This window comes from Polistes fuscatus, unplaced genomic scaffold (genome assembly GCF_010416935.1).
Source record: "Polistes fuscatus isolate 324 unplaced genomic scaffold, CU_Pfus_HIC Scaffold21, whole genome shotgun sequence".
Lineage (NCBI taxonomy): Eukaryota > Metazoa > Arthropoda > Insecta > Hymenoptera > Vespidae > Polistes > Polistes fuscatus.
The window spans coordinates 2,852,802-2,880,025 of NW_025113098.1; the positions used below are offsets into that span (position 1 = coordinate 2,852,802).

The 27,224-nt window shown below is 32.0% G+C and overlaps 1 protein-coding gene across 1 annotated transcript; it reads right to left on the minus strand.

The window, feature by feature from the left end:
• Positions 1–2,160: 2,160 nt before the first annotated feature.
• On the minus strand, positions 2,161–5,088 carry LOC122517602 (conserved oligomeric Golgi complex subunit 8). The gene is made up of 10 exons (XM_043636090.1): positions 4,935–5,088; positions 4,657–4,728; positions 4,418–4,542; positions 4,065–4,340; positions 3,746–3,959; positions 3,500–3,660; positions 3,140–3,415; positions 2,856–3,044; positions 2,616–2,771; positions 2,161–2,526 (listed from the first exon to the last, which is right to left on the minus strand). Exons 1-10 carry the CDS (start codon positions 4,987–4,989, stop codon positions 2,194–2,196), a joined length of 1,857 nt encoding a protein of 618 aa, XP_043492025.1. The 5' UTR covers positions 4,990–5,088; the 3' UTR covers positions 2,161–2,193.
• Between the last annotated feature and the right edge of the window lie 22,136 nt (positions 5,089–27,224).

The following is a 27,224-nucleotide window of genomic DNA, read 5'->3' on the forward strand; positions in this document are numbered from 1 at the left end:
ATAGTGTAAAGCCAAAAAATGAAACTAATATTAAGGGACGTACATTTGATAATAAAAAGAAGATTAAACGTAAAAGAAAATTTTCCAAAACTAAGCCTAGCAATCACAAAATTAGATACGTTAATAAAAAAGGAAGAAAATTCATCGTATCGGGAACGTCCAATAGCGAATCGGAATTAGAATTTATCGAAAGAAATTCGAAGATCGTTAATTTACCAAAAGTATTGAAAAACAAATCTACAAACGTGAAGGTACCAGAAATATTAAAAAATAAATCTACAAATGAAAAAGACCAATGTCAATCTACTAAATTATTTGAAAGTCCGCAACGTATACGTGATTTTAAATATAATGATCACGATAATCTTCTACTTTCACCGTCTCTAATTTCTACAAAATCAAATGATCTTCATTCGATACAAAGTATCGTAAATAAAGAAAATTATGAAGGAATTAATAGCTCTTCGAATGAAAGTATCAAAAACATTAAGATCTCTTCGGATGAAAGTAGCAAAGAAATCGATAGTTCTCCTGTTTTAAGTAAGTGAATTATGCAAAATTATTCAAATAGGTTTTTTTTCTTTTTCTATTTTAATAATTTTATTATTTGACAACTTGACAAATGCGAGTATAAGTCTTTTATTATTGCTATTAGAGAGATTAAATGAGATTAAAACGTATCCACCAGCTAAACGAACAAAATGGAAAAGAAATTTATTAAAAAATACGATGTACGATGAATGGCCGTCAGATTATAAAGTATCAACGCATTATGCCGATTTATTATGGGATAAATACGTGAAAGATCATGCCGATGAATTTCCAGAACATTATCAAGCTAGCGTTAATCGTTCAATTGATAATGAAAAATTTGATACAGATGAGAAGACAAGTGATAGCAGTGAGTTTTTCATTGAAATCATTATTTTTTTGTTCTAATTATATAATATTCATCCGACATCTTTTTGTAATACATTCACACTTATGAATTAAATAAATCAATAATTATATATATTTTGAAGCAACATAAAGTATAGAAAATGTTTATCTCTTAAGCAGATTCATTGGAAATGTTAAATCGTCTCGATGAACATCACTTGAAGTTATTCAAATCAAAACCATTGTGTAGAATTAGGGGAACTTTAAATAAAGAAACGGAATCTGTACCTAAAACTGTTGAAGAAATCATTTACGTTCCGGATGATAATTCGATATCAAAGAAAAAAAAATACGAAAAAGGAAAATGGATGGTAAAGAAGAGAGATTCATTTGAATACAAATCCAGTGATAGTAATAATGATCTCCAAGAAAAATCATTTAACGAATTTAATGCCAAAGAAAATATGAAACAATCTTATAAAAGATTACATTCGCATCGGAATGATCAAAATGACGAATGTTATTTCTTACCTTCGACGTCTTCGTCGTTAAAAAAGAATCCTAATATTAAAATTACATCTAGTATAAATTTAAAATCTAAAAAATACAAAAGAGGAAGAGACAATAATTATTATTTATGGACTGAGGAATCTTCGTAATTAGAAAAAATTTCATCTTTATCGAGATAATATTTTTGGAATCAACAAATGATCGTTTGATCTTTCAGAAATTAAAAGGATTATTATTGTGATCATTATTATATTTCGCATCACGTATACATTTTGGATTTTTCAAATAAGATACGTGTAACTTTTCATGCACTTTAAAAAAAGAAAAAAAAAATATATAAATTTAATTTATATTTATTTAATTTTTCTTGTATTATTTATTATTTATTTATATATATATATATTTATTTATGCGAATGTTTTCTATAGTTTTTCATTATACTCATAATATTTATATACACATATTAGAATATATCAAAAATATAGAAATTTATTGAATAATTCTTATGTGTCAAATTGAACGAGAAATTATGTTCGTAATAATATTTAAAGAAATAATGAGTTATTATTTATGTTTGTGTTTTTTTTTTGAATTATTTATCAAATTATTATATTATACTTCCATTCACATTGAATGAATTTGTATTGTTTATAATAAATATATAAATAAAAATATGATTTATATATATAGATATATATATATTTCTCATTTTATATTATTTAAGCACAAAATAGCACATAATTTAATTCTTTTTTTTTTTTTATATATAAATTTACAATAATTTATCCTGTTTTAAATCAGGATTTATATAGATGCCGGAATGTTTTCTGATAATTGCATTGAAATCTTTCCAATATCTTCTTCTGTAGATACTTCGTTTTTAATCTTCGATTTTTCATCTTTCATATTATTTTCTATTACTTTTTTAGTATCGATTATTTCTATTTTCTGCATTGACGTAGTGATAGCTTCTTTCGAAGAATTTTCCGAATTTGTAGAAATTTGTGTAGAATCTAAGATATCTTGTGCGGTAGATAAAGGTAGTTTAGATACAATAGTAGCTTTTAAGCTCGCAGTAGGTGGTAGTAAAAATAGTACAGGTTCTAGTATGCTTTTATAATCCAAATATGTAATACCCTGTAATTAAATATTAATAGTAACGTTATTCATTTTATATATTTATGTTATATTAAGAATAAGAAAATATTTGTGATATGTATGTATACCTCTTGCTGTAATACGATTTCCGAAATTCCCAAATGCATTGAGATTTGATTTGGTGGAAAGATAGCATGAATACAATACTGTACATAAGGAATTAAATATTCGCTTAAACATTCTGCAAATCTAACCATATTATCACGTTCTACGGCAGCGAACGCCTGTATAAACAAAAAACAAAGTATGAAATCTTAAGAAAATAGAAAAAACACGTCCATTATAAAAATGTATTTGCGATAATCTACCTGTTGTTCTTGTTTATAAAAAACTAACATCGCTTTAGCTACAGAATGTAGTGATTCTTGTAAAAGTTTAGTACACATAGTGGATACTGCAACCGGTGCACATGGTCTCAATTCATTAAATGCAGAAATTAATCCATTACAATATTCAGCTAATGGATAAAATTCTACAAGCTGTTCCGGAGGAATTTCCTGTCAAATAATATAATAGCGTTACATTTTACGTTTTAGAATATTTGTATAATAACGATTAAAATGCAAAGATATACGAATAACAATATACATACAGATTTACCCGCAGTATCAGATTTAATATCAGTTCTTTGTGGTTTATTAATTAATGTAAATGTCTCCATATCTTTTTCAAATTTTCTCGTCGTTCTTCTAATAGCTAATTCGAGTCTGTCTCCAATTATTCTTACAAATATATCAGACATTCGTCCAGTAAAATCAGCACCAACTCTTCCAAACGATAAACCAAAATATGTACACTGACCCAAAATAGAATCTATAGATGTTACACCTGGTAAATCTTGCTCTAATGTTGTAAGGAACTGTGTTATCTATTAACATGATAAAAAGTTAATAAGTTTAACGATTATGAAAAATTAATAAGTGCTATAAATAAAAAAAACAGAAAGGTATACCTTTTCATCTAACCAGTGATAAAATATAGCCGATTCATTTATATTCGGATCTCTACCAGGCATTATTAGTTCATCATCGTTGAACATAGCTCTGTATTGCGTTATAATATTAAACAAATGTATCCTAGATAATTCTATAGTTTTTGTTATATGAAGATTAGCTGAAAAAATTAATAACGCACATACACAGTTGCTGTTAATTATTAATTATTCGTATAATATAAACATATAAAATAGAAAACTTACGATCTTCTTTTGGAATATCATTTAAAAGACTTTGTAACCAGCTATCACGCGCTTGAAGAAATTTGATACGAAGCTCAGGTTCCGTGAAGGCATCCATAGAACGTAAGAGTCCTACTAATTGCAAACATCTTGGAAGCGGCAAATCTCCTCTAAGCGAGCCAACAACTTGTCCCACCATTCCAGACCAACTACTTTCAATTTCTGCTACTATAGACTATACGATTATTCAACAAAATGTATCAGTTACTATATTCATTTTGTTTACTTATCGTTTCGCAGCGTTAATCAATTTAACAAATGAGTGATTCGTATTACATACCGCTATTATTGGAATATCACCGTGCTTTGCCCCTAATTGACGTGCATATTGAGAAAGTTCTAACGCTTCATTATACTGATTACTTCTTAAACAGGACTCCATCAATTGCGGCATCTCTAATACCTCGAGTAACTCCGCATTTCTTGTCAACGTTAAACTATTTATTCTTCTACGCGTACTGATATCTTTAGAAGTATCACAAAATGTTTGGCACTTTTCCACAAACTCTGGAATTTTTTGCACCAGCCTATCGAGGCGTATTTCGGTCTCATTAAACTTGAAACATTATTGATTAATTATTATATTAAACAACAAGACAGATTATAATATATATATATATTTCATATTATTACCTGTTTAAATATTTCTCTAGAACTCTCTGCGGTTGATATAAATGTTTTATAATTTCCAAATACCAATTCTTGAGTAGTTTCTAACACTGATTTTCTTTCATCCGATAAATGGTCCGGTTCTTTGGCTACAATATAAAAGGAAAAGAAAATAAGAAAATATATTCAATATTTTATATGTATATTTATATATATTATTAAAATATTATTTACATCAATAAATGTTTAAATGTGAAACTTACTTAATTGATCAACATCAAATCCACCAAGTTTTAATAGATATTGGGCAAAGTTTGATTTATTTTTCCATGTTTCTATAAGTGTTTAAAAAATATACAAAATTAAGGAAACTTATAAAACACTTTGTTCTATTATTTCTAATTGAGAAATATAAATATATATGTATATGTGTATATATATTTATACAATATGTATATTATTAAATCTAATGAGTTTATTAGAAAAAAGAAAAAAAAAACCATCAAGATTTAATAGGAAATAAAAGTTTTCAATGATTTACCTGGTATTCCTTGTGGGAATATAAGATTTATAACTTTCTCAGTATCTAGATCCATATTTTATTTTATGACAGTTTTATTTATTCATAATATTAGAAAAATTATTTTTTAGAGAATTTGCACACGTTTTACAATCTACTGTCATTTCTTGGCAGATTGATACTCGTACCGTCATCTATCGGTGAAAAAAAGAATTAATTTACAGTTTTCCGCATTACCATTAAATGCACTTAACTTCATATTTTATTACACAGATGTCGCTACAGTTAACTTTCTTTCACATAAAAAGATATTTTGCATTACCATTAAATGCACTTAACTTCATATTTTATTACACAGATGTCGCTACAGTTAACTTTCCTTATCATAAAAAGATATTTTGCATTACCATTAAATGCACTTAACTTCATATTTTATCACACAGATGTCGCTACAGTTAACTTTCTTTATCATAAAAAGATATATCAATGTATCATAAAATCAAAAAGCTTATATTTACCATAACTTTGTATAATTTTAATTCTCTCCATAGATTTTAGATGGAACTAGTATTTACGACAAATGTGCGATCGTATTTTATTAACTATAATATATACATTTGTTTAATTATAATTTAATTTACAAAATTAGATTACATTATGAAAGATCAAATGTTCGGGACAGATTTTGTTAATTATTATCAAAATTTACATTGAAAATGTTAATTTTAATTAACATCTATTAAAAATAGAATCAATAAATAAACAATAAACTTTGAACGTGTCGTATTTATATCTAATATAATCTTTTTTTATATATAAAATTAAAAAAGAACGTTAAAATAAAAAAAGTTTATATATATATATAAATCAACACGTACGATTTGAAAGTAAAATCATTTCCCATAAATTATATTCGTATTTGTTTAATTAACTTGTCGTATACTTTCATGTTAAACTCATTACAAAAATATAATATAATAATATTTATTTATTTCCAGAATCGTATAATAATCTTATAACAATATTATTATTTTTAATATTAATTATTAATTTTATATATTATTAATCATATAAATGATTATTTTTAAAAAGAATATATCTATCATAGTTAAGCGCATAAGTAAGTGGTGTAAGATTTGAAAAAGGTACATTTTCATCGTATTTTATATTGAAACGATTTATTACAAGGATCTATCACAACCTCTTTCGCTTTCATAGTGTAAGCATAATTTTGCAGATCCTTTGAGCAATATGGAGGTGTCCTTATCTCGAGGACCTGGAAGTGCTTCCATTTATAAAGATATAACGTAGGTAGAGAGAGAGAGAGAGAGAGAGAGGGCACTCCATCGGTGAGGAAATCCGCTTATTTCTCACGACGCAGATTTTGCCGTTTGGAAAAGGTTCGGGGGCAGGGGTGGGAGGGGGAGGGGGAGGGGGGAAAGCTTTCTTAAGTGGTTATGGCCCTTTGGCTTTGTAGACCTTCGACTTTTGAAGATTCTAAGGAAAATCCTTGAGAAAATAAAGAGATGTATAACTATGTTTCATTTTATTATTATTGTTATTATTATTATTGTAATTATTATTATTTTTATTATTATTATTTCTCGAAAACGAATCTATAAATTTTTAGAAACAAAAAAAAGAAAAAAGAAAGAAAGTAAAATAATAAAAATTAATTTTATTCATTAATCGTGTCATTAATTCTGACGACGAGCAAATGTGCTAGAAATTAATCAACAAAATTTAATTTCTACCATTCAATTTTATTTTACATTTGTCTGTCATAAAAATCAGACATTACGAAAATTGTATTAATAATTTTGCAAATTTTTGTCGACTAATTTATGACGGTTTGGGTTTGAAAAGTGTTTGAGCTTTAACACAGGTTCAAAACTTTTCAACCCTTCTCGCGTTAGGTTCAAAACTTTTCAACCCTTCTCGCGTTAGGTTCAAAACTTTTCAAACCATCGTCGTTTATTACCGATACGACGCAACATTGCACGCGAATCTTATTTCTTTTTTTTTCTTTTCGTAAATGAATATAAATATTTAGTTTTTTTTTCATCAACACCTGAATTAATTTTTTATAAATAATGACACATCTCGTTCTTAATTTTTTTTCAAATGAAACGAATGAAAAATTAATCATAGTAACAGTAATTATACTATTCGTTTAGCCTCGAGGAATAATAATTTTGTTGAAAGAATTAGTGTTTCTTTGTACTTTTCTTGGAAAGATAAAAAATTAATGTAGAAAGAAAATTCAAGTCTAGGATACGATTAGGTAACACAGAGAGAGAGAGAGAGAGAGAGAGTGAGAATGGGGAGGGGAGGGGAGGGGTGGGTCTATTAGTTACTCTCTGTCTCGGAACGCAAAAGACCCTCCTCCTCCTCCTTTCCCCCTTCCCCCGCAACAACAACAACAACATTAAAATTACCACCGAAATTCAATTCCCAGTTGGAAACGTATCGCGATGAGCTTATGTGTTAGTCGTACCAGTACAATCATCACCGACAAAGACTTTCACGTAGAATCGCGTGGGCGGGCAGGCAGGGGCGGATATTTCGTGGTCGAAGAATATTTTTGTTTTTTTTTTTAATCATTCGATCTCGTATGAGAATAAATGTTAAATCAAATAGAAGAAAAAAAAAGAAAAGAAAAAAAAACAAACAACAGGAGTAAGATGTATAAAATAAATCATATAAATTTCGTCAAAAATTATTACAGGTTTCAATTTGATCAAGCAGAAGAAGAAGAAGAAGAAGAAGAAGAAGAAGAATGAACGAATCGGAAAAGGGTTTGAGAAATTGAATAACAAAAGTGAATAAGTAATAAATTAATATTGAATAATTATACCAGGAGGAATAAATAAAACGAACGGATGTTAGGATGATCTTTTTAAGAGGGGGATGAATGATGACACGTCCCTGGCTAAGACGCGGGTATACGTCGCGAGAAAGTGCATATATATACACATGCACGTGAACATAGAAAGGTAGAGAGTAACACGTACATTTCCTCTTTCATATACACACATATATACATACACATGTATACATATACACGTATACATATACGTGTATATATGTATATGTATAGTCGTATAGACGGTGGGAGCAACGAATAGCTTAGGTTGGTGGTTAGTTAGCGTGCAAGTACACGTATCAAAGGCACTCAGAATCCGAGCTTAACAAAGCCAGCTTTGGGTTTACCAACCGTGTCACGTAGTACGTGTATACCTTACCTGCTCACGCTTCGCAAAACCTAGAACCCAACCCCCTGCCCCTGTTCCTGCCCCTGTCCCAGCCCCCTTTCTCTCTTGTACCCCCCCCCCCGTGCCTATCCTTTAGGTAAAGGAACGCGAATACACACAGAGCAACCCGCGATCCCTCTAACTTTGCCCTTAATACGTCAACGGGGGAGGGATAAGTTTCGGTTGAGGCAATTAAAACTAATTATTCTCGTCCGTGTCGCGACCGTAATCGGACCTCTACCGATCACGCTTAATTATCTACGAGCCGTTTGAAATTTCATTGTTACTTCGACCGATAATAGAAAGCGATACGACGACAACTTCTCTTCTATTCTATTCTATTCTCTTCTCTTCTCTTCTGTTCTCTTCTCTTTACTTCTCTTCTCTTTCCTTTTTCGGTTGTCTCGAATAATATCAATTAAGTCTGAGAAAAGCAATTTACTTTCTCTTTCTCATACTCTTTCTTTCTTTCTTTCTTACTTTCTTACTTTCTTTCTTTTTCTGTTTCTCACTCTTTTTATTATATATTTGTTTTATATTATCTTGTATTATTTAATAGTATATATTTGTTTTATATTATTTTATATTAATTTTTGTTTATTTTAGATTACACGCGCGTGATTTTGTTTATTTTATATTATTATTATTTTACATTTATATATTTGTTTTATATTATCTTATATTATTTAATATTATATATTTGTTTTATATTATTTTATATTAATTTTTGTTTATTTATTTTAGATTACACGCACGTGATTTTGTTTATTTTATATTATTATTATTTTACATTTATATATTTGTTTTATATTATCTTATATTATTTAATATTATATTTGTTTTATATTATTTTATATTATTTTTTATTTAATTTAGATTACACACGTGATTTCATTTATTTTATATTATTATTATTTTACATTTATATATTTGTTTTATATTATTTTATATTAATTTTTGTTTATTTATTTTAGATTACACGCGCGTGATTTTATTTTATTTATTTATTATTTTACATTTATATATTTGTTTTATATTATTTTATATTAATTTTTGTTTATTTATTTTAGATTACACACGCGTGATTTTGTTTATTTTATATTATTATTATTTTACATTTATATATTTGTCTTATATTATCTTTATTATTTAATACTGTATTTGTTTTATATTATTTTATTTATTTATTTTAGATTATACACGTGATTTTATTTATTTTATATTATTTTTGTTTATTTATTTTAGATTACACGCACGTGATTTCATTTATTTTATATTATTATTATTTTACATTTATATATTTGTTTTATACTATCTTATATTATTTAATATTATATATTGTTTTATATTATTTTATATAATTTTTGTTTATTTATTTTAGATTGCACGCACGTGATTTTGTTTATTTTATATTATTATTATTTTACTTTATTTTATATTTTGTTTGTTTTATTTATATTGTTAATATTGTATTTTGTTTTATATTATTTTATTTAATTTTTGTTATTTTTAGATTACCACACGTGATTTTGTTTATTTTATCTATTTTATTTATATTATATATATTATTTTATACTATCTTATATTACACATTTTTTTTATTTTTATATTATATTATCCTTTAAATCCATCACAGGGTGATTAATAAAGACAAATATCATATTATATATATTTAAATATTATTATTTTATATATTACATTTATTTTATATTATTTTGTATTATATTATTACTATCTCTATTATATTATATTATATTTGATAAATTTGCTAACCTACAAAATGAGAACGGGTTCCATAATATCAGGAATTGTTTAACTCCTTTTATATAGAATTCCTTTATAAATTCAAATCCTCTCTCTCTCTCTCTCTCTCTCCCTACTTCTCCTAAAGTTCTGATATATCTCTATTAAGATCTAATCTGTCGTACAAAAATGACTGAATAACGGGTGTGCTTAAAAATAATATTTTTTCACGGACATTTATATAACTTTCGTGGTATGATAAACGAAAAAAAAGAAAAAAAAAACAAAAAGAAAAGGGAAAAAATAGAATTAAAAAAAAACAAAACAAAAAAGATAAACTAATACACGTCGTTCGTAGGCCGTTGAAAAGAACAACATAATAGCCAGACCGTTGAAGGGTGAACAAATTCGGTTCGAGTGGTAGTAGTAGTAGTAATACTAGTAATAGTAGTAATAGTGATGGTGATGGCTAGTGGTGTTGGTTGGTGCTATTGCTACTTAGCGATAGATAAGATCTTGAATTGCGTGTCGCAAGTTTTCGATGGATCAGGGATCACGCTTTCGAAAAGTTCGGAGCCAAATGTGCAACTAAGTATCCTATTTAGCTACCGTTCGATGCATCTAATGTAAAAAGTAGAAGTAGGGTGGGCTAAGATGAGAGGGGGGATGGGGGTAGGGGGTAGGGGGGGAAGGATCGAACGAACGATCGCATTTGAATGAAAGATTTAGCCGGACGGATTTTCATCATTCCCAAATCGTGCCATTGTGTCGTTTAAACTCGACCACCTGACCCGTCATTTTTATCTGAGGGTTAAAATTACCCCCCCCCTCCTTTAGTTATTCATTCATCCATCCTACTCGTCCTATCAAAAATTGTTTCATTCTTTTAGGAAAATTATTTGAATTTATCTTTGTTTTGTATTTTATATTTTATTTCTTTTTTGCGTTTATTATAATTAAAAGTATATAATAATATATATAATTAATATATAATAAATATATAATAGTATATAATTGATAAGTATTTTTTATTTTTTTTTTTATTTTTTTTGTTTTCGTTTGAAATTGTTTCATAATTTTCGCGATATTTATTAAAGACGGAAATTTTTGGACGCACAGTAACGCAAAGATTTATGCAACGCAACGCAACGCAAAGTAACGTAAAAGTAAATTGAACAGCTGCGAGGGTTGCTTTTTCCAAGCCACGGCGCCAATCTGCCCTTAGAGGATTTCAACGAGGATCTAAATGGACGCGGGACCACGCCCAAAAAATTAGCTCAAACGAATAAACGCGTCGTCGCGACTCCTTATTTTTTTTTTTTTTTTTTTATATATAACCGAAATAGTTTTGTCCAATTTTTCTCATCGAATCGGAATCGAACGAAATTGATTTTACGATCTAACATATGATTTTACGATCTAACGTATGATTTTTCATCGACAATTTTAATCTTACGATATCGATCGATCGATCGATGTGTACTAAAAATAAAAAAGGAATAAAAAAAAAACTAAGTATAATAGAGGGAAACGAAAGGAACATCCTAATCACCGTGACAATACTTTATCTGACCATCTCGAATGATGTTTTTGCACCCCAACGTACAGGAACGTTTCCTCCCTTCTCGTAATACGCGTCACCCCATTTATCGAATTATTTTGATTCTGCGATAATTCATCCCTAATACCATTTCGTGTCCCCGTGTGTCTTCTTCATCATCATCATCCTCGTCTCGGGTTAGACGAGAAACGAGAAGGAAGAATAAAAAGAATAAAAATATAATATAAAATACATCGATTTAAAGACCCTTATTTTATTTTCATGGAAATGTTGGAAAAAAGAAGAAAAGATCTTTCGTTGAATTTATGATCGAAGATTAGTAGGATTAGACGAGAACCACGACGAATGTTTAAGTCGATCAAATAATTTGTCAGAAATTTTCTTCAATTCGTTAATTAAATTCATAGGGAAGGAAGATATGTTTTTTTTGACGCCTTCCAACCCCATTGTACTCAACACCATATTAGAAAAAATATTCGTATTTTCTTTCGCAAGAAAAAATACATATATATATGTAATTGTTTTATTTAAATTATTATTATATATATATTTTAATTAATTTTATTATTAATAATTATTATAATTTATTTTTATTATTTTATTTAATTTATTATTATTATTATTTTTGTTTTATATTTTATTTTATTTTAATTATATATTTATTATTATTAATTTTATTTTTTTATTTAATTTATTATTTATAATATTATTATTATAATTTAATTTTAATTATGAATAATATATTTAATATTCGTATTTTATATACGATATAATATTTTTTAATATTCGTAAAAATACGTATATATAAATAATTGTTTTTATTTTAATTATTATTTTATTTTAATTAATTTTATTATTAATAATTATTATTATTATATTTTAATTTTAATTACGAATAATCTATTTTAATCAGAAATCAAACGATAATAACATTTGACAAAATAATACGAATTAGATAACCCAATCAATCAATCTTGAATAATAATTTACAAATATAATTAATAAATGTATAAACAATTGATAACAAAAACAAAAAAATCGATCAATTTTAATATAATAAAATATAAACGATGATAAAATCTGGTGAATGAGAAAAATAAATGGATTATTGGCATGCCAACCCCATAGCTCATTAGAAATGAAATGACTGTAACGATAAAGCTGTAGAAAAATGATTAAATTGATAATTCGTCGAAGGGCTTAAACGTGTTGTCCTCGCATTCATCGTTACAATGTTGAAATCCCCAGAAGCGTGAAGTAAAAGGATCGTTAATTCGAGGATCGCAGATTCGAATCCTTTGACCGTTACGAATTCTTCACACCCATGGTGTGCGTATTCACCGTTCGGACGATTTCGTTGTTGTAATTTTTGGAAACGCAGGAACGTGTCAAACTTGTTCAGGCAAACACCCTACACTCTGAGCGATAATCCGCGTACGAGGAGGATGAGGAGGTGGATGAGGAGGAAGGGAAGGAGGGAAGGGAGGGGATGGAGGCTCGTATTGTCAACGTGAAATTGAATTTTCGTCGATTAGATTTTCGGCGTTTACGGTTGGTTAAAGCGAACAGGAGAAGAACTCGGCAAATGTTAACACGGCCTGCTAGCTAGCCAGCTAGCTAGCTTGCTTGGACAGCTGTGTGGAAGAAAGAGAAATAACGAAACAAAATAATAATAATAATAATAATAACGTAGAGAGAGAGAGAGAGGAAGAAACAGACTGGCACCACCTCCAACTATACTTTTATACGATAAAACCAACCCCCCGATTCCGACATTATTATAATCTGGCCTCGGGCCTAATTTTAGCGGATCACGGAACCGTGTTTAATTCATTGTCCTTCGTATCTTTGAAAGCTCATTGCTCATAGGACTAACAAACCCTAATACTTATACGACTGGAATCGATAATTATATCTCGAATCAATCGATGTTAGCAAAATTTAATCGTATTGTATTATATATTATAAAGAAAATGATGTTAAATAACTCGGGATAAGATACGTTAAGAATCATTTTGATTTTATTAAAGATAATTAGAATAAAAAAAAAAGTAATATAATGGTAATCATTGTAGAGATACCAACGTACCTATTCCTCTTTCGAAGTGATTGAAATGCTTCCAAGAGATCTGTTCAAGCAGCTCGACGATTTGAATATTCCACAAGCTAATTTGAATCTGACAAAAGATATTATTCTGTTCTTACGACCCTTACGTTTCCCCTCTCTCTCTCTCTCTTTCTTCAACTTGTTCATTCGATCGTTCTCTCTCTCTCTCTTTCTATCCCTGTGTAGTCTTCTTTACGAGACCAAGTTCCTATCCCTCTTCCTATCCTTTTCAACGGGTTCCCAAGGGAGAGACAAAGTTTGTGCTCGTGCCAGGCGTCTTGGTTAATCACTATAATTGATATTCCGTTGATATCACCGCGGCGAGTAACGGAGTAACACGGTAACGAAGTAACACGATTAAAGGTAGTCTCTTATTGGTTCGCTCGCTCGTTCTCTTCAATCGAATTATATTATTATCGCGTACGAGCGTGAGATAAAGAGAGAGAGGGAAAGAGAGAAAGCTAGATAGATAGATAGATAGATGGATAGGTAGGTAGAATGAGTGGGAGGAAGGGTAAAGGTAGTTAGGTACATTTTACAAAATTTTGCTGAGTTTAAACCTTCCTAAATCTTTCAACGAACAACACAGAACGAAACGAATACATTGTAATCTCAGTGGGGAGGGGGGAGTGAAGTAGGGGGAGGTTAAATACATTTTAAAAAATTTCTTCCAAAATCTTTTAACGAACAAAAAAGAACGCAACGAGTACATTGCAATCTTGGTAGGGGGTTGAAGTAGGGGAGGTTAGATACATTTTAAAAGATTTTGATGAGTTCAAATCTTCCAAAATCTTTCAAGGAATACAACAGAACGAAAGGAGTACATTGAAATCTTGGTGGGGGGTGAATAGGGGGAGGTTAAATACATTTAAAAAAATTTTGACGAGTTCAAACCTTTCAAAATCTTTCAACGAATAAAACAGAACATTCATACAGTAGATACATTTTAGGAACCTTCCAAAATCTGAACAAAAAGTGTATATTGTAGTAACCTATTTCATAAATGTGAAAGACCGAAATTAGATAATGTCAAGATTCCTCCACATGATTGTTTGGTGTATGTCCTAATTATTATAATGTACAAGACTTAAATACAAACCTAAAATAAACCTAAAACAAACCTAAATACTCAATCTTTCATGCTACATAAAAGAACCGAGACGTGATCAAATGTTATTTATCAAAATACTTACGAATATAATGATTAAAAAATATTCAATTAAAATAATCAATTATAGAAATAACACCTGATTGTGTATTACAATGTTTCTAAAAACATCTTGTATGATATATACAATAATATATGACATATCCCATGTTATAATGAACGAACGAACCGTTGGCATTCGCGAGTCTTCTGGTTGGCAGCAACTCGTTTAGCAGGAACAATGACGTATGGGTAACTTCCTGTGAGCCTCCACCGACCGGAGAAATCAACGTTTGTGAGAGAGAGACAGATAGAGACAGAAACAAATAGAGAAAGAGAGAAAGAGAAGAGACTTTTGCCGAGGTAAAGTAAAATCTGGAAAACCGCATCACGCAAAGGCGGTTACAATACGCGCCGCTGATTTCCGACATTAATGACATATTTGCGACAATAATGTTCTGTGTAAACGAGTATATTATATAATGACGAAATGCTCGGTTGCAGAGAAACGGGGTGCGCAGGACGCTCACGCACACGTTCACCAACATATTTTTCTTTCTTTCTCTAACTTTTAGGTCTTCCAATCATTCCATCTCTGTTTCTCTTAGTTGACTATCAGCGTTTGCGCACAAGTAACGCGTGCAGAGTTACTTGTATATATCAGTGTATATATGTGTTTTATATATATATATGTGTGTGTATGTGTATGTGTGTTATTTGGTGTGTTTGTGTATGTGCGTGTCGGCGCGTACGTGGAAGGTATTCACGGTCGCAGGAAACAGCGCATCATGGTAATAACCGTCATCATACGTCGACCACTTAGAACCAGGGCTGCGCTCCTCGTGGAAAATTCGTCGTTTTGTCGCTGCTCGCAAATCTTTCGCAAATTTTTTTATTCTTTTTTTATTGTTGTTATCGTTATTATTATTATTAGTATTATTGGTATTATTATTATTATAATATTATTTTCAATAGAGTTTGGTTAAGAGTAGAGAAAAGTAAACAGGTCTATGGTTTGCAATATACAATCTTTTTTTTGTTCTAATTTTATCGTATATATAATATAATATAAATGAATGAATTTAATTAATGAGAAAGTAAGGAGAATACAATTAAAACGAATGATTTTAAATTCGTGATAAGGGTTGATCATTTTTTATCTGTTTTAATTTTGAAGTATCTTACATGGAAAGTTTGTGAAAAATCTTTTGAAATAATGAAAATAATGATAAGATATATTAATAATCATCGTAATTAAAAAGAACGGATTAAATATTTCTTCTTTATCAATTAAATAATCTAACATTAATTTACGTTACACTTTGAATTAATACTCGACATATATTTTGAATTTTTTTGTTTCTGTTACATTTGATCATTTACAATAGGTCGTAGATATTAGATCGCAATTAAAGTATCAAGTTTGTTAACGAACATCACATTCGTGACAGCGGCACGATATTAAACTGTCCACGACATCCTCAATTTTAAAATGACTTTCTAAAAAAAAAAAAAAAAAAAATCAAGAAAAATGTAAGAAAGGAAAAGGGTAAGGGTAAGGTGGGTGGATGTATGTGTGAGTGTATGTGTGTATGTGTGTGTGGTATTACTTACAAAGGTATATACAAGCATATTATGGTAAAGTTAGGAGAGTGTGTATGTGTGAATGAGAGAAAGAGAGAAAGAAGATACGGACGGATAGACAGAGGAATTACAGCTGCACGTTGAGTTCAGGAAACGGTGCATTCTATTGTGCTTTTGTCATAGCTAAACTGTCAGGCCAATTTTGTTCGCGGTCCGATTTGTACTATTGCGTGTACACGTACTACCTATATGCATAAATGCATATGTGTGTTAATATAAAAAAGCGTTTCAGGATAATTGACTGTTCGAAATATTCTCTTTTCTTCCTTTTCTTTTAGTTTTTTTTTTTAAATATATTTATTATTCGAATAAGTAAGTCAACAAAAGCAACATGTTACGAAGTAATTTGAAATCATAACACGAAGTATATAATATAAACTAATCTATAATATTATTTATAATAATAATTATTATAATATATGTATGTATAAGTTTGTTTTATAATATAACAAAGAACGAAGAAAGGGGTAAATATTTTCTATGAAATATTAATCATTCGATATACGATGAAAAGATGATCGTATGATACAAATTAAATGAATTATTCAATTCTTCAGATATCAAATATATATTCATTTTTATTCCTATTGTTTTCGTTAATTAATACATACTTTTATTTTAGTATTAAGTGAGTGTATTATAATATGTATAACTTTGTTTTATAATATAACAAAGAACGAAGAAAGGGGTAAATATTTTCTATGAAATATTTATCATTCGATATACGATGAAAAGATGATCGTATGATACAAATTAAATGAATTATTCAATTCTTCAGATATCAAATATATATTCATTTATTTATTCCTATTGTTCTCGTTAATTAATACATACTTTTATTTTAGTATTAAGTGAGTATTTATTATAATATGTATAACTTTGTTTTATAATATAACAAAGAACGAAGAAAGGGGTAAATATTTTCTATGAAATATTTATCATTCGATATACGATGAAAAGATGATCGTATGATACAAATTAAATGAATTGTTCAATTCTTCAGATATCAAATATATATTCATTTATTTATTCCTATTATTTTCGTTAATTAATACATACTTTTATTTTAGTATTAAGTGAGAGTGTTTTATTAGAGATTTTTGTTCTTGTTATTATTGATAGGTGTGGTTTTGTATGATATGTCGGTAAACAAAAAAAAATAAATAACAACTTTTGAACGGTCGTGAAAATTACGACTGAATCGTAGCCAAACATGCAACATAAATATATATATATATATATATAAAACGAGAGAAAGAGAGAACAAAAAGGTAGAGTAGGGAGGACCGAAGAGCAATTAAGTAATGATCCTCGGTAGAGAGCAATTGGTCGAGACTGAATGGTAAAACCACGCCCCGAATATCCGTCCTATGTCCGTTGATCGCATGATATCATCACACCGATTCTCATGCACTTTCGTTATCATTATCCTACTCGAATTCAATAATATATATTATAATAATAATAATAATTATTAATACAAAATAATATCTTGATAATATTTTAATCGAAATAGTCAAACATTTTTAATATCAATTATAATTCGTGATACTAATCATATATTATTTTATTGTGGTTAGGGTGGGTGTAAAGTTATACGCGCGTTCTTCTCACTTGTCTCGATGACTGCCAAAGAGGATAGGAATATAGAAAGAGGGAGGTGGTGGGTGGGTTGTTTGACTGGTAGATTCCAGCGTGCGGATGTCTTTCACCAGCCAGCCGGACCTTCCATGAAATCGCAGTCGCCGTGCATATACTTGGCGCAGACGCAGTAGAGAATTGATGAGAGAGGAAGAAGAAGAAGAGAGAGAGAGGAGAGAGAGGGAAGAGGAGAGGAAGGTGGGTTAGGTATTTCCACCCTCGTCGACTTGGGGTGGTAATGCCTCGACCGGGGTGTGAAAATCAGGAACGAGCTGCGGCGGCGGCAGATGAAGAGTAGGAGGAAGAGGTAGGGGGTTGGGGGAGGGGGCTGGTTCGGGAATAGGAGGATGAGAAGTTGAAACACCCCTGGGTCCAGCAGCAGCAAAGCGGGTAGGAACGAAGATAGAAAACGAGGGAGAGGAATCCATGGGTACGAGCGAGAGGGAAACATTGCCGCCATTTTACAGTGCCGCGGATCTGCATAACGATCAGAGACTGTCGTGTTTATCAAAGCTTTTCTCCGCCATCTGCATAATTTTCTGCCGCGCCAAGAGGGCGGCGGCGGCGGCGGTGGTGGCAGAGGTGGCAAAGAGGGTGGAGTGGGAGGCGAGTGGGTGGGTGGTTGATAGGGGGAGGAAGGGGGGTATCGAAGGGTGGCACAGACGTCGCCAACGACTACTACTACTATTACTACTACTACTACAACTATGAGGACTATGACGACGACGACGGACACCCTCCACTCGCGACTGCATTTTATGTGCACGACTTATGAAACTTTAACGCCCTTACGAATAAATTACGCGAGTAAGCGCCGAGCGCTGCAGCTTTCCGGACGCGTGATTGGACGATTTGCATTCGAAGTGAAACGAGTTTAATCGAATACCCACCACCTCTCTCTCTCTCTATCTATCTCTGTCTTTCTCTTTCTTACAACTACTATTTCACAACTAGGATCAACACCGACACCACCACCAACACCAACACCTTCTCTTATTCTTTCTTTGTAGGTTGGTTTTAATCGCGTTTGCCATTTATGAGTGCCTTCCGAGTTTCTCTATCCAAGAACAAACAGAGCTCGTTGATAATGTTATCTTTATTATTTACATCATCCCCTTTTTTCGTTCTTTTATTTTTTTTCTATTCAAGAATCAAATTTCTTCTTTAGATTAAATTCATATATTCTCATTAATACATATATATATAGATATCAATCCATTTATGACATATGTAGTTATATACTTATATATATAAATTGAGTTGGTACCACGCACGAATTCCCAGGCCAACCGTCGAGGAAGAAAAATATTTAGTGACAGCTTTCTGTACGTAGGGGAAGGGTGGTAGCCGTTATTAGTGCTCTTATTAGCTCAGCATATGGACCAGAAGGGCGAGTTCCGATAAAGATCACGACTCTCTTCTTTCCAAGTCCTATTCGTTGATCGTGTAGATATACTTTTACTCTACGACCGGTGAATGCAGTTTATAGTAACAGGTCTTATTTCAAGGGATTACAGATCTTTTTAATCTCCTTCAACGATCTTCCATACCATTTTACGATTCCACCGATATGAAACAAGATGCAAATATCCGTTCTGTTGCTCTTCGACCGCAATAGAATAATTCTCGTTTAATAAAAAAAGAAGAAGTGAAAGAAAGAGGTAGAGAAAGAGAGAGAGAGAGAGAGGAAAAAATATGGAACGCGAGGTCCATCGCATGTAACGCTATACCGCATCCCTTTGGTGTACACTTTCATGCAGATATCCCACTCGTGCGCGTATACATCCTAGGTACTTTTTATTCCGCTCGATGAAATATCACTCGGCGCAGATGTATGTATGTATATCGTTGCATCTCCATGCATTTGTATATTTTCTCTCTCGTTGGTTACTATAATGTTATGTAATATATCTAATATTACATATAATATATATTTTATATTTATTATATATATATATTTATCTTTTTTTAATTATTATATACAATTACATTATATTTATCGATTAATTTCTATACTATTATTCGATTGAAACACACAGATAATTCGATTATATCTATACTCGTTTCTAAGATCAAATTTAATTCCGTGACACGCGAAGTAATTCCACGTATGATTTGTCATTTAACTCGTACAATCGATGAACATTATTTTTTACCCTCTTCTTTTTTTTTCTCTCTTCGTTTCGATCATACATACATACATACGTATATGCACTATTTCCTATTATTTCCAATTCCTCATTTGTTCATTTCGATGAACGACAAACGACAACAACGGCTTGCGTAGGATGATAATCGGAGGACTGCTTTATAGATGTAATCGAAACGCATAAATCTTTCGTAACAGTTGATTAAACATTCCAAGATGATGACGAGCGATGACAAGTACATAGTAGTCGTGTACATATACATATACATATACACATATATACATGTATACCCCCAGGTAGTTCGATTAATTCGCGGTGTTTATCGGCGAGCGCACGGTCGATCGCTTTACCAAGCGTTGCCTCACCTGATTTGGAGACTTAATGAGCCCGTTGACACTTTGATGCAGAGTCGTAGCCGCGTGTCGGCGCGGAATTGCCAGCTCAATAATTCAGAACGCGGACCGTAATGGAACTTGTCCAGGGTAGGTAGAGTCGATCTATCATAGGAAATTGCAAGGGGTAAGGTGGGACGAGAATGGGGGTGGGGTGGGGTGGGGTGGGAATAGATAGGTGGGGGTGGCCCGGTAGAGCCCTTTTACCAACGCTCATAAGAAACATACATATTAGAAGAATAACATCAGGCTAACCCGTGTGTACGGGTTAGTAACGGGCATTTTCTCTTTCATCGTTTCGTTCCGAGAATTGATTAGTTTCCGGAAATAAATAAATGGCCTAAGAGAGTAGTAGATTGTATACGCATCGAAGTATAGTTACCTACCACCACCACCACCACTAAGAAGGGATGATCGTTCTCCTAACGATCGATATAACCAGCTAATATATAAATCGAAAATCGAACCATAAACCGTTCCAGATATATACTACTCTCTCTCTCTCTCCTCCCCCTGTTTCTTAGCTAGCTAGCTAGCTAGCTATGGTATCCTATTTATATTTACTTGAAATTTTCCGAGGTAGTTTGAGGATCGGCCGACGATGAAAGACGGCAGGCATTCCGTTTGTATAAATTTTTTCCCATCCCCCTTTCTTTCCATCCTCTTACTCTCTCTCTCTCTCACTCTCTCTCTCACTCTCATATCTCGCGAGCCTCCTCCGTTCGGGTAGGAACGAAGTCTCGAAATACTCTCCCCGTCAAAAGCAAAGCTCAGAGGCAATCATGAGCTTTCGAATGCAAAACAGCAGCTTTCGCCTAGCAGCACTCGGCACTTTTACATTTAAATGTAAACTCGCTGAGTGCGCGCCGCAGAGCATCGCCTCTCGCCATATCTTCTCTCTCTTTCTCTCTTTCTCTCTCACACACACACACATACACATATTCATACACATCCACGTACACACTCTCCTTCCAACCTTCGTTTCACCCTGGTAGCACCCCACCATCAACGACACCATCTCCCTTTCACCTATCTACCCGTTCCTCCTCCCCTTCCTTCCCACCCACCCTCCTCGCAACCGGCACCACTACCACCACCCTCTTCGTCTCTTTTCCGAGGACGTGGGCGATATGGCGGAGGCGCTTGGATTTAATATTTTACACCTCAAATGTTGGACGCGCGCGAGAAATGCAAAGCAGACAGGGAGAGTACAAGAGAGAGAGTGAGAGAAAGAGAGAGAGAGAGAGAAAGACAGAGAATGACACGGACACACAGAAGAGACACGCGTTAGAATCGAGCTGGTGCGAACGTTACTCTGCTATTTCTTTCTCTCTCTCTTCCTCTCCCTCTCCCTCTCTCTCTCTCTCTTTCTTTCTTCCTTTCTCTCTTTCTCCGGACAACTCGGATTGGATTTAAAACGCGCTAATTTGTCGAGCACGACGGCACGACCCACGCGAATCCGTCTACGCACCACCTTTATGCGTATATTTCCTTTTTCTCCTCTTCCAAAGAGAAACAGAAAGAGAGAGAGAGAGAGAGGGAGAGAAAAGGAAGGGGGGACGCGTGGACACGGTGGGCCACATCTAAATTTAAAATCTGCTTTGCATAATGCCCGACCCCATCCGTTGCTCGTCGACCCCGGGGACCGCCTAATTGCGGCCTCGTTCGAGTCTCATTCTCTCTCTTTATATCTCTCTCTCTCTATTTTCTCTTTCTCTCAACTCTTCGACACCTACGGCAGCCATTCTCTATCTCTATCTCTCTCACTCTCTTTTTGTGTCTTTTTTTTTCCTTTTTTCTCTTCGTTCATACACTTCCGGCCACTTTGACCGAACCGACCACGACGTAAAACGAACGAACTCTTGTTAGGTTGAAATTATTTCACTATTCCTAATGTAACCTATACTTTTTGTACGTACTCTTAACGTTGATAAAAATCAAACAAAAAGAAAAGGTCAAAATCAAAATCAAAATCCAAAAAAAAGAAGAAGAAGAAGGACAACAACAATAACAAAATGATAACGATCGTATTTTCTTCTTTCGATAGATCACCAGGGGTGGAGGGGGAAAGGGGGATTCTTAGTGAATTTTTCTTTTTGTTATCCCCTCCCAGTCCCTATTTTTCTCCTCTTTTTTTTTGCCCGATCGACAGGATCATTTTGTCGAATGGCAATGTTTGTCATGGTCCTTGTAACGTGCCCTTCTTTCTCTTCCTCTCTCTCTCACTCTCATTCAATCGTTCTCAATACCGTGTTTAATGTACTATTAAACGCAACCATTGTGTCGCATTGGGTCCATCGCGTTCACAAATTTACTTCCTTGCGTTGTTCTCATCCCTTGTCCTTGTAAAGGGCTATCATCCATCGTCCGTCCGTTTGCTCGATATTTTCCCTTTCATCGAACTACGATGGTGGAGAAGTAGGAGAAGGAGGAGGAGGAGGAGGAAGAGACATAGAATTTTCTCGGCACGTGCCGTTACCTATTTTACCAAGCAAAAAGAAATTCGAAAGTAAATGCTATTTCTTTCCCGTTTATTTGTATCCGTTCTCTTTCCTTCGTGTTTTTTTTTTTCTTTTTTCTTTTTTCTTTTTTTGCATTCCTTTTCCTTTTTTTTCCTTCTTTTCTTCTTTTCTTTCCCTAAGCTCCCCCTACCCCCTAGCCCCCCGTATCAGTCCCTGCTTTTTTTCTTCTTCTTCTTCTTCGATCATCGAATATCGCGTGGCTGACTTTTATTAGTCGATAGGGTGTGCCAAAAGAAAGAAAAAAATAAATCCCTACGCATCCTTGTATCGAAGGAAAGAAAGAAAGAGATAGGTATATCGTATTTTTGCGTTTGTCGCATTCATATGCTAACAACAATAAGAAGACGTTTTTCCATTCGTATAAGATTTTTTTGATCAAAATTTATCTCGACATGTCCTCGAGGATATAGTGGGATATACTTTTTCTAACATCGAGAAGAGAAGTTACGGTTAAATCTTTATTCAACGTATTATATTTATTCGATCGTATTTGTAAATTTCTTGGCTTTCTACGTTCGTTGAATAATAATCATCATCGAGAGAAAGAAAACCCTTCTAAGAGTATATTTGCGTTGTTACATAATACAATACATTCTTCTCCACTTCTACTTATCATTCGAAGAAATAAAATGATAAATGTAACGTAAAAGATAAAGAAGAAATTATAATAAATATTATATTTTTTTATTCGCGTATACCTATTTATAGTTTATTAACCGTTTTGGAAGTTATACTTCTTTTGGCGCGTTTCTATTTTTACGATGCGCGCGCACCGATCCAAAAATTGACAGCATGAAGTTTGTCGGTATTTACATTGCGCGGGAAAAACGATTTGAAATGAATTGCATGAAGTAAGTCGATATATCTCCCTTACATTTAGTGTGGATACTTTACAGTGGTGTGATTGATATTAAATAACTGTAAATATCTTCAAAAGTATCTTCAAAAACATTGATTATTTGTGAATATAAGTAGTAAATCTTTTTTGAGGTTAATTGAGATATGTATTATCATTTATTAGTTTTTTGAGGTTAAATGAAGTATGTATTATTATTTATTAGTTTTTATTAACTTACGATCTTACGTTTATGAAATATAAAAAGAAAAAAAAAAGGTAATTTACGGAAGTTCAAACGACTTTTTACGTTTCGTCACGCCTCAGGATTTTAGACACGCGCACAAAATTTAGAATAATAGAATTGCATGTATAAGCTTTACTATGACGATTTTGGAAGAGTACAGCACTCTTAACGTAGAGATCGTTACTGCCCAGTTTCCTGCGATATCCCCAACATTATATGACTCCGTTCCTGCGGGCAGGATTTGATATAGGGAATTCACAATGGTTCCACAATGACTGGGCCAACGTTACGAATTAGGCTCGGTTACGCGTTTATTGCCGATTCCGGTCCAGGCCAAGGCAGAGGCGTCCTATCGAAATTTACGCGATAGTTTGTCCCCCTTCATCCTGAATTAACGTGAATTACGTATACTATAGTTAGAATGACGACGCCAATGCGGAGATGCGAAGTATTAGCATTGGTTAGCTTTATGGGGCGTTCAGTTCCGCAGTTTCATCTCTCTTTCTCTCATCTATCCTTCCTCGTTTATCCGTTCTTCAATCTATCTATCTATATATGTATCTTCTATCTACCTATTTAATCTATTTATCTACCTACTTATACATATATATATATATCTTTATCTTCGTCTTCATCTTCGTCCCTTTTCCATCTCTTTTACTCTTTGATATATAGCAACCAAGAGAGATCAATAAAGTCTGCCTGTCGGGAAAAATAATGCCAAATTGACTGTCCGTTTTTCTTTAGGTAACAAATAAATGTTCGGAAAAAGGAGTAAAACGGAACGATCGACTATCGTTTCTGATTCTAGAGAGACCAGGAAGTTGAACGTTTGAATTTCGCGATACTTTCCACGAGAATATATATTACCTCGTTTAAAAAGTATCTATCGGGAAAAGGAGTTTTCGTCTTTTCGTAATCTAGATTATCTTTTCTCAAACTGATAAAGTTTTCTTCTTCTTCCAACGATATTTCTTATGTATTATACAATACATATATGTATCTCTATCTATTATTTTCATTTACTTTATTTTCTTTGATGGTCATCAGGCATCTGATGACTGACGCGTCTCTTTAATCGTACGACAACATGAGAGGGTTGAAATTAGGACACTATAATTATTAATCAATTTCACATTAATTGTTTTCTAGGCGTCTCGGGTTAAGTGGGATGTTGTGTTCTGGCTTCTGGCAAGCTCCTGGCAAGCGTAACCAGCTAAAGTGTCATACAAGAAGATTAATTACGTCGCAGTACCTTTTATGTATGTCACACCACCGACAGCCATTTTCTTTGATCGTTGCACGTATGTTCATACGTGTGATGACGAAGACGACGAAATCGTCAAGGAAAAACACAATGACGAGAAACGAACGTGTTAGGAATATGAAAAAGGTGTAGTTTCGAACGTAATTTTCGTTGTTATCTCCAATCTTCTTCTCCTTTTTTCTTTTTTTTTTTTTCTTTTCTTACAATTTATACGATACAATTAATAGAAAAGCAAATTGATTTCAACTCGAGTATAGGTAGATATTGTGAAAATAATAAATCAAAGAATTTGTTTTTTCTTTTTCTTTTTTCTTATACTTGAAATCATATATTTCTATTGAATATTTTAATTCTATTCGAATAATTAATTATTTTATGGTGTATAATAAAATTATTTTGATACATTTTTCTTAGTAAATTTCGTGAAATATTTAATTAATCTACGCAATAACGTAATTTTGTTGAAATACTTAATTAATAATGACATATATAAAACACTAAGTAAAATGATAGATCGAGTAAAAATCATAAAATGAGTATTTTATTTTTTTATCGATGTAACAAAAGTTCGATTCAAATAAACATATACCAGAAAGAGTCTTATGCGAATTATAAAATCATTTCTGTTCTCTCAGATCACATTCTCTTCGTTATATTGTTGGTTTTAATCGGTAAATGTATGAAAATATTTATTCGCTCATGATTTTATTCACACACACAGAGTCATACAATCTTATTCAACCGTTAATCATAATATTTGTTAACCACAAATCAACGATCAACGACAACGTTGATCTATGAATCACATGATTCGTTTTTTTTTAACATTATATCGAACATTTTCATTTTTAAACGCTCGTAACATCGAATACACACGCATACTACGAAACAATCGCATTTCATCCAAATTCCCATGCAATTTATATGCAATTGCAGAAAGTATTGACTAAAATATTAAATTTGAAAGTAATCATAATAACGTATTTATTAATTACATATTACGCATATATAGTCATTATTATATATATATAAAGTAAAAAAAGAAAATAATATATATCCATTAAAATATAAATATATATTTAATAATTAATAATAATAATGTAATATTAATAACATATTTATTAATTACAAATATACATTTTATATTTTAATTATTAATAAATACGTTCGAAAAAAATGATTACATTATAAATCATTAAAAAAGACTATATTTTGTTTCAAAACTTACTATAGTATAATATAACGTTAATATTGTAATCGTGTAAGACACTTTCTGCTCTCGTGCCCGAAAAGGTTAGACGGAAATAAAAAAAAGAGTCACGCGAGAATGAGATTTTGCTGAGTATGTATTCCGGCTTTCGATCCACGAAAAAGCCAAGTTAGTTTTATTTTACAATCCATCGATCCCTGGGACACGATGGGGGTTGGAGTATCGTAGCTTTTCGAGACCGAACTAAGAAGGAGAAGAGTCTACGGATGGTGGTGGTGGTGGTGATGGTGGTGGTGATGGTGATGGTTATGGTGGTGGTAGAATCCTTCAGGAGTCTCTTATAGAAAGGGGAAGTAGTACATAAGGGTCCTGAACCGTCGCCTGTCAACTAGTGTTTTAAAACTTTGTGACAGTCTACAAATTGACTCGCTCAGTTCTTTTTAAAAGCAGGACTAAGCTCGACCAATCAGAATGCATACCTTCACCCTTCCCATATATATATATATATATATATATATATAGATAGATACTCCATTGACTTTTTTCTTACGATAAATTTGAAAATCACTTTTATCCAATTCTTATACACAT

Coding starts and splice junctions, on each gene's coding strand:
- LOC122517602 (XM_043636090.1), bottom strand. CDS start 4,989: ATGGATCTAGATACTGAGAAAGTTATAAATCTTATATTCCCACAAGGA. Junction 4,341..4,417: donor CTAGAGAAATATTTAAACAG/GTAATAATATGA, acceptor TAATGTTTCAAG/TTTAATGAGACCGAAATACG. Junction 2,527..2,615: donor AAATCGTATTACAGCAAGAG/GTATACATACAT, acceptor ATTTAATTACAG/GGTATTACATATTTGGATTA.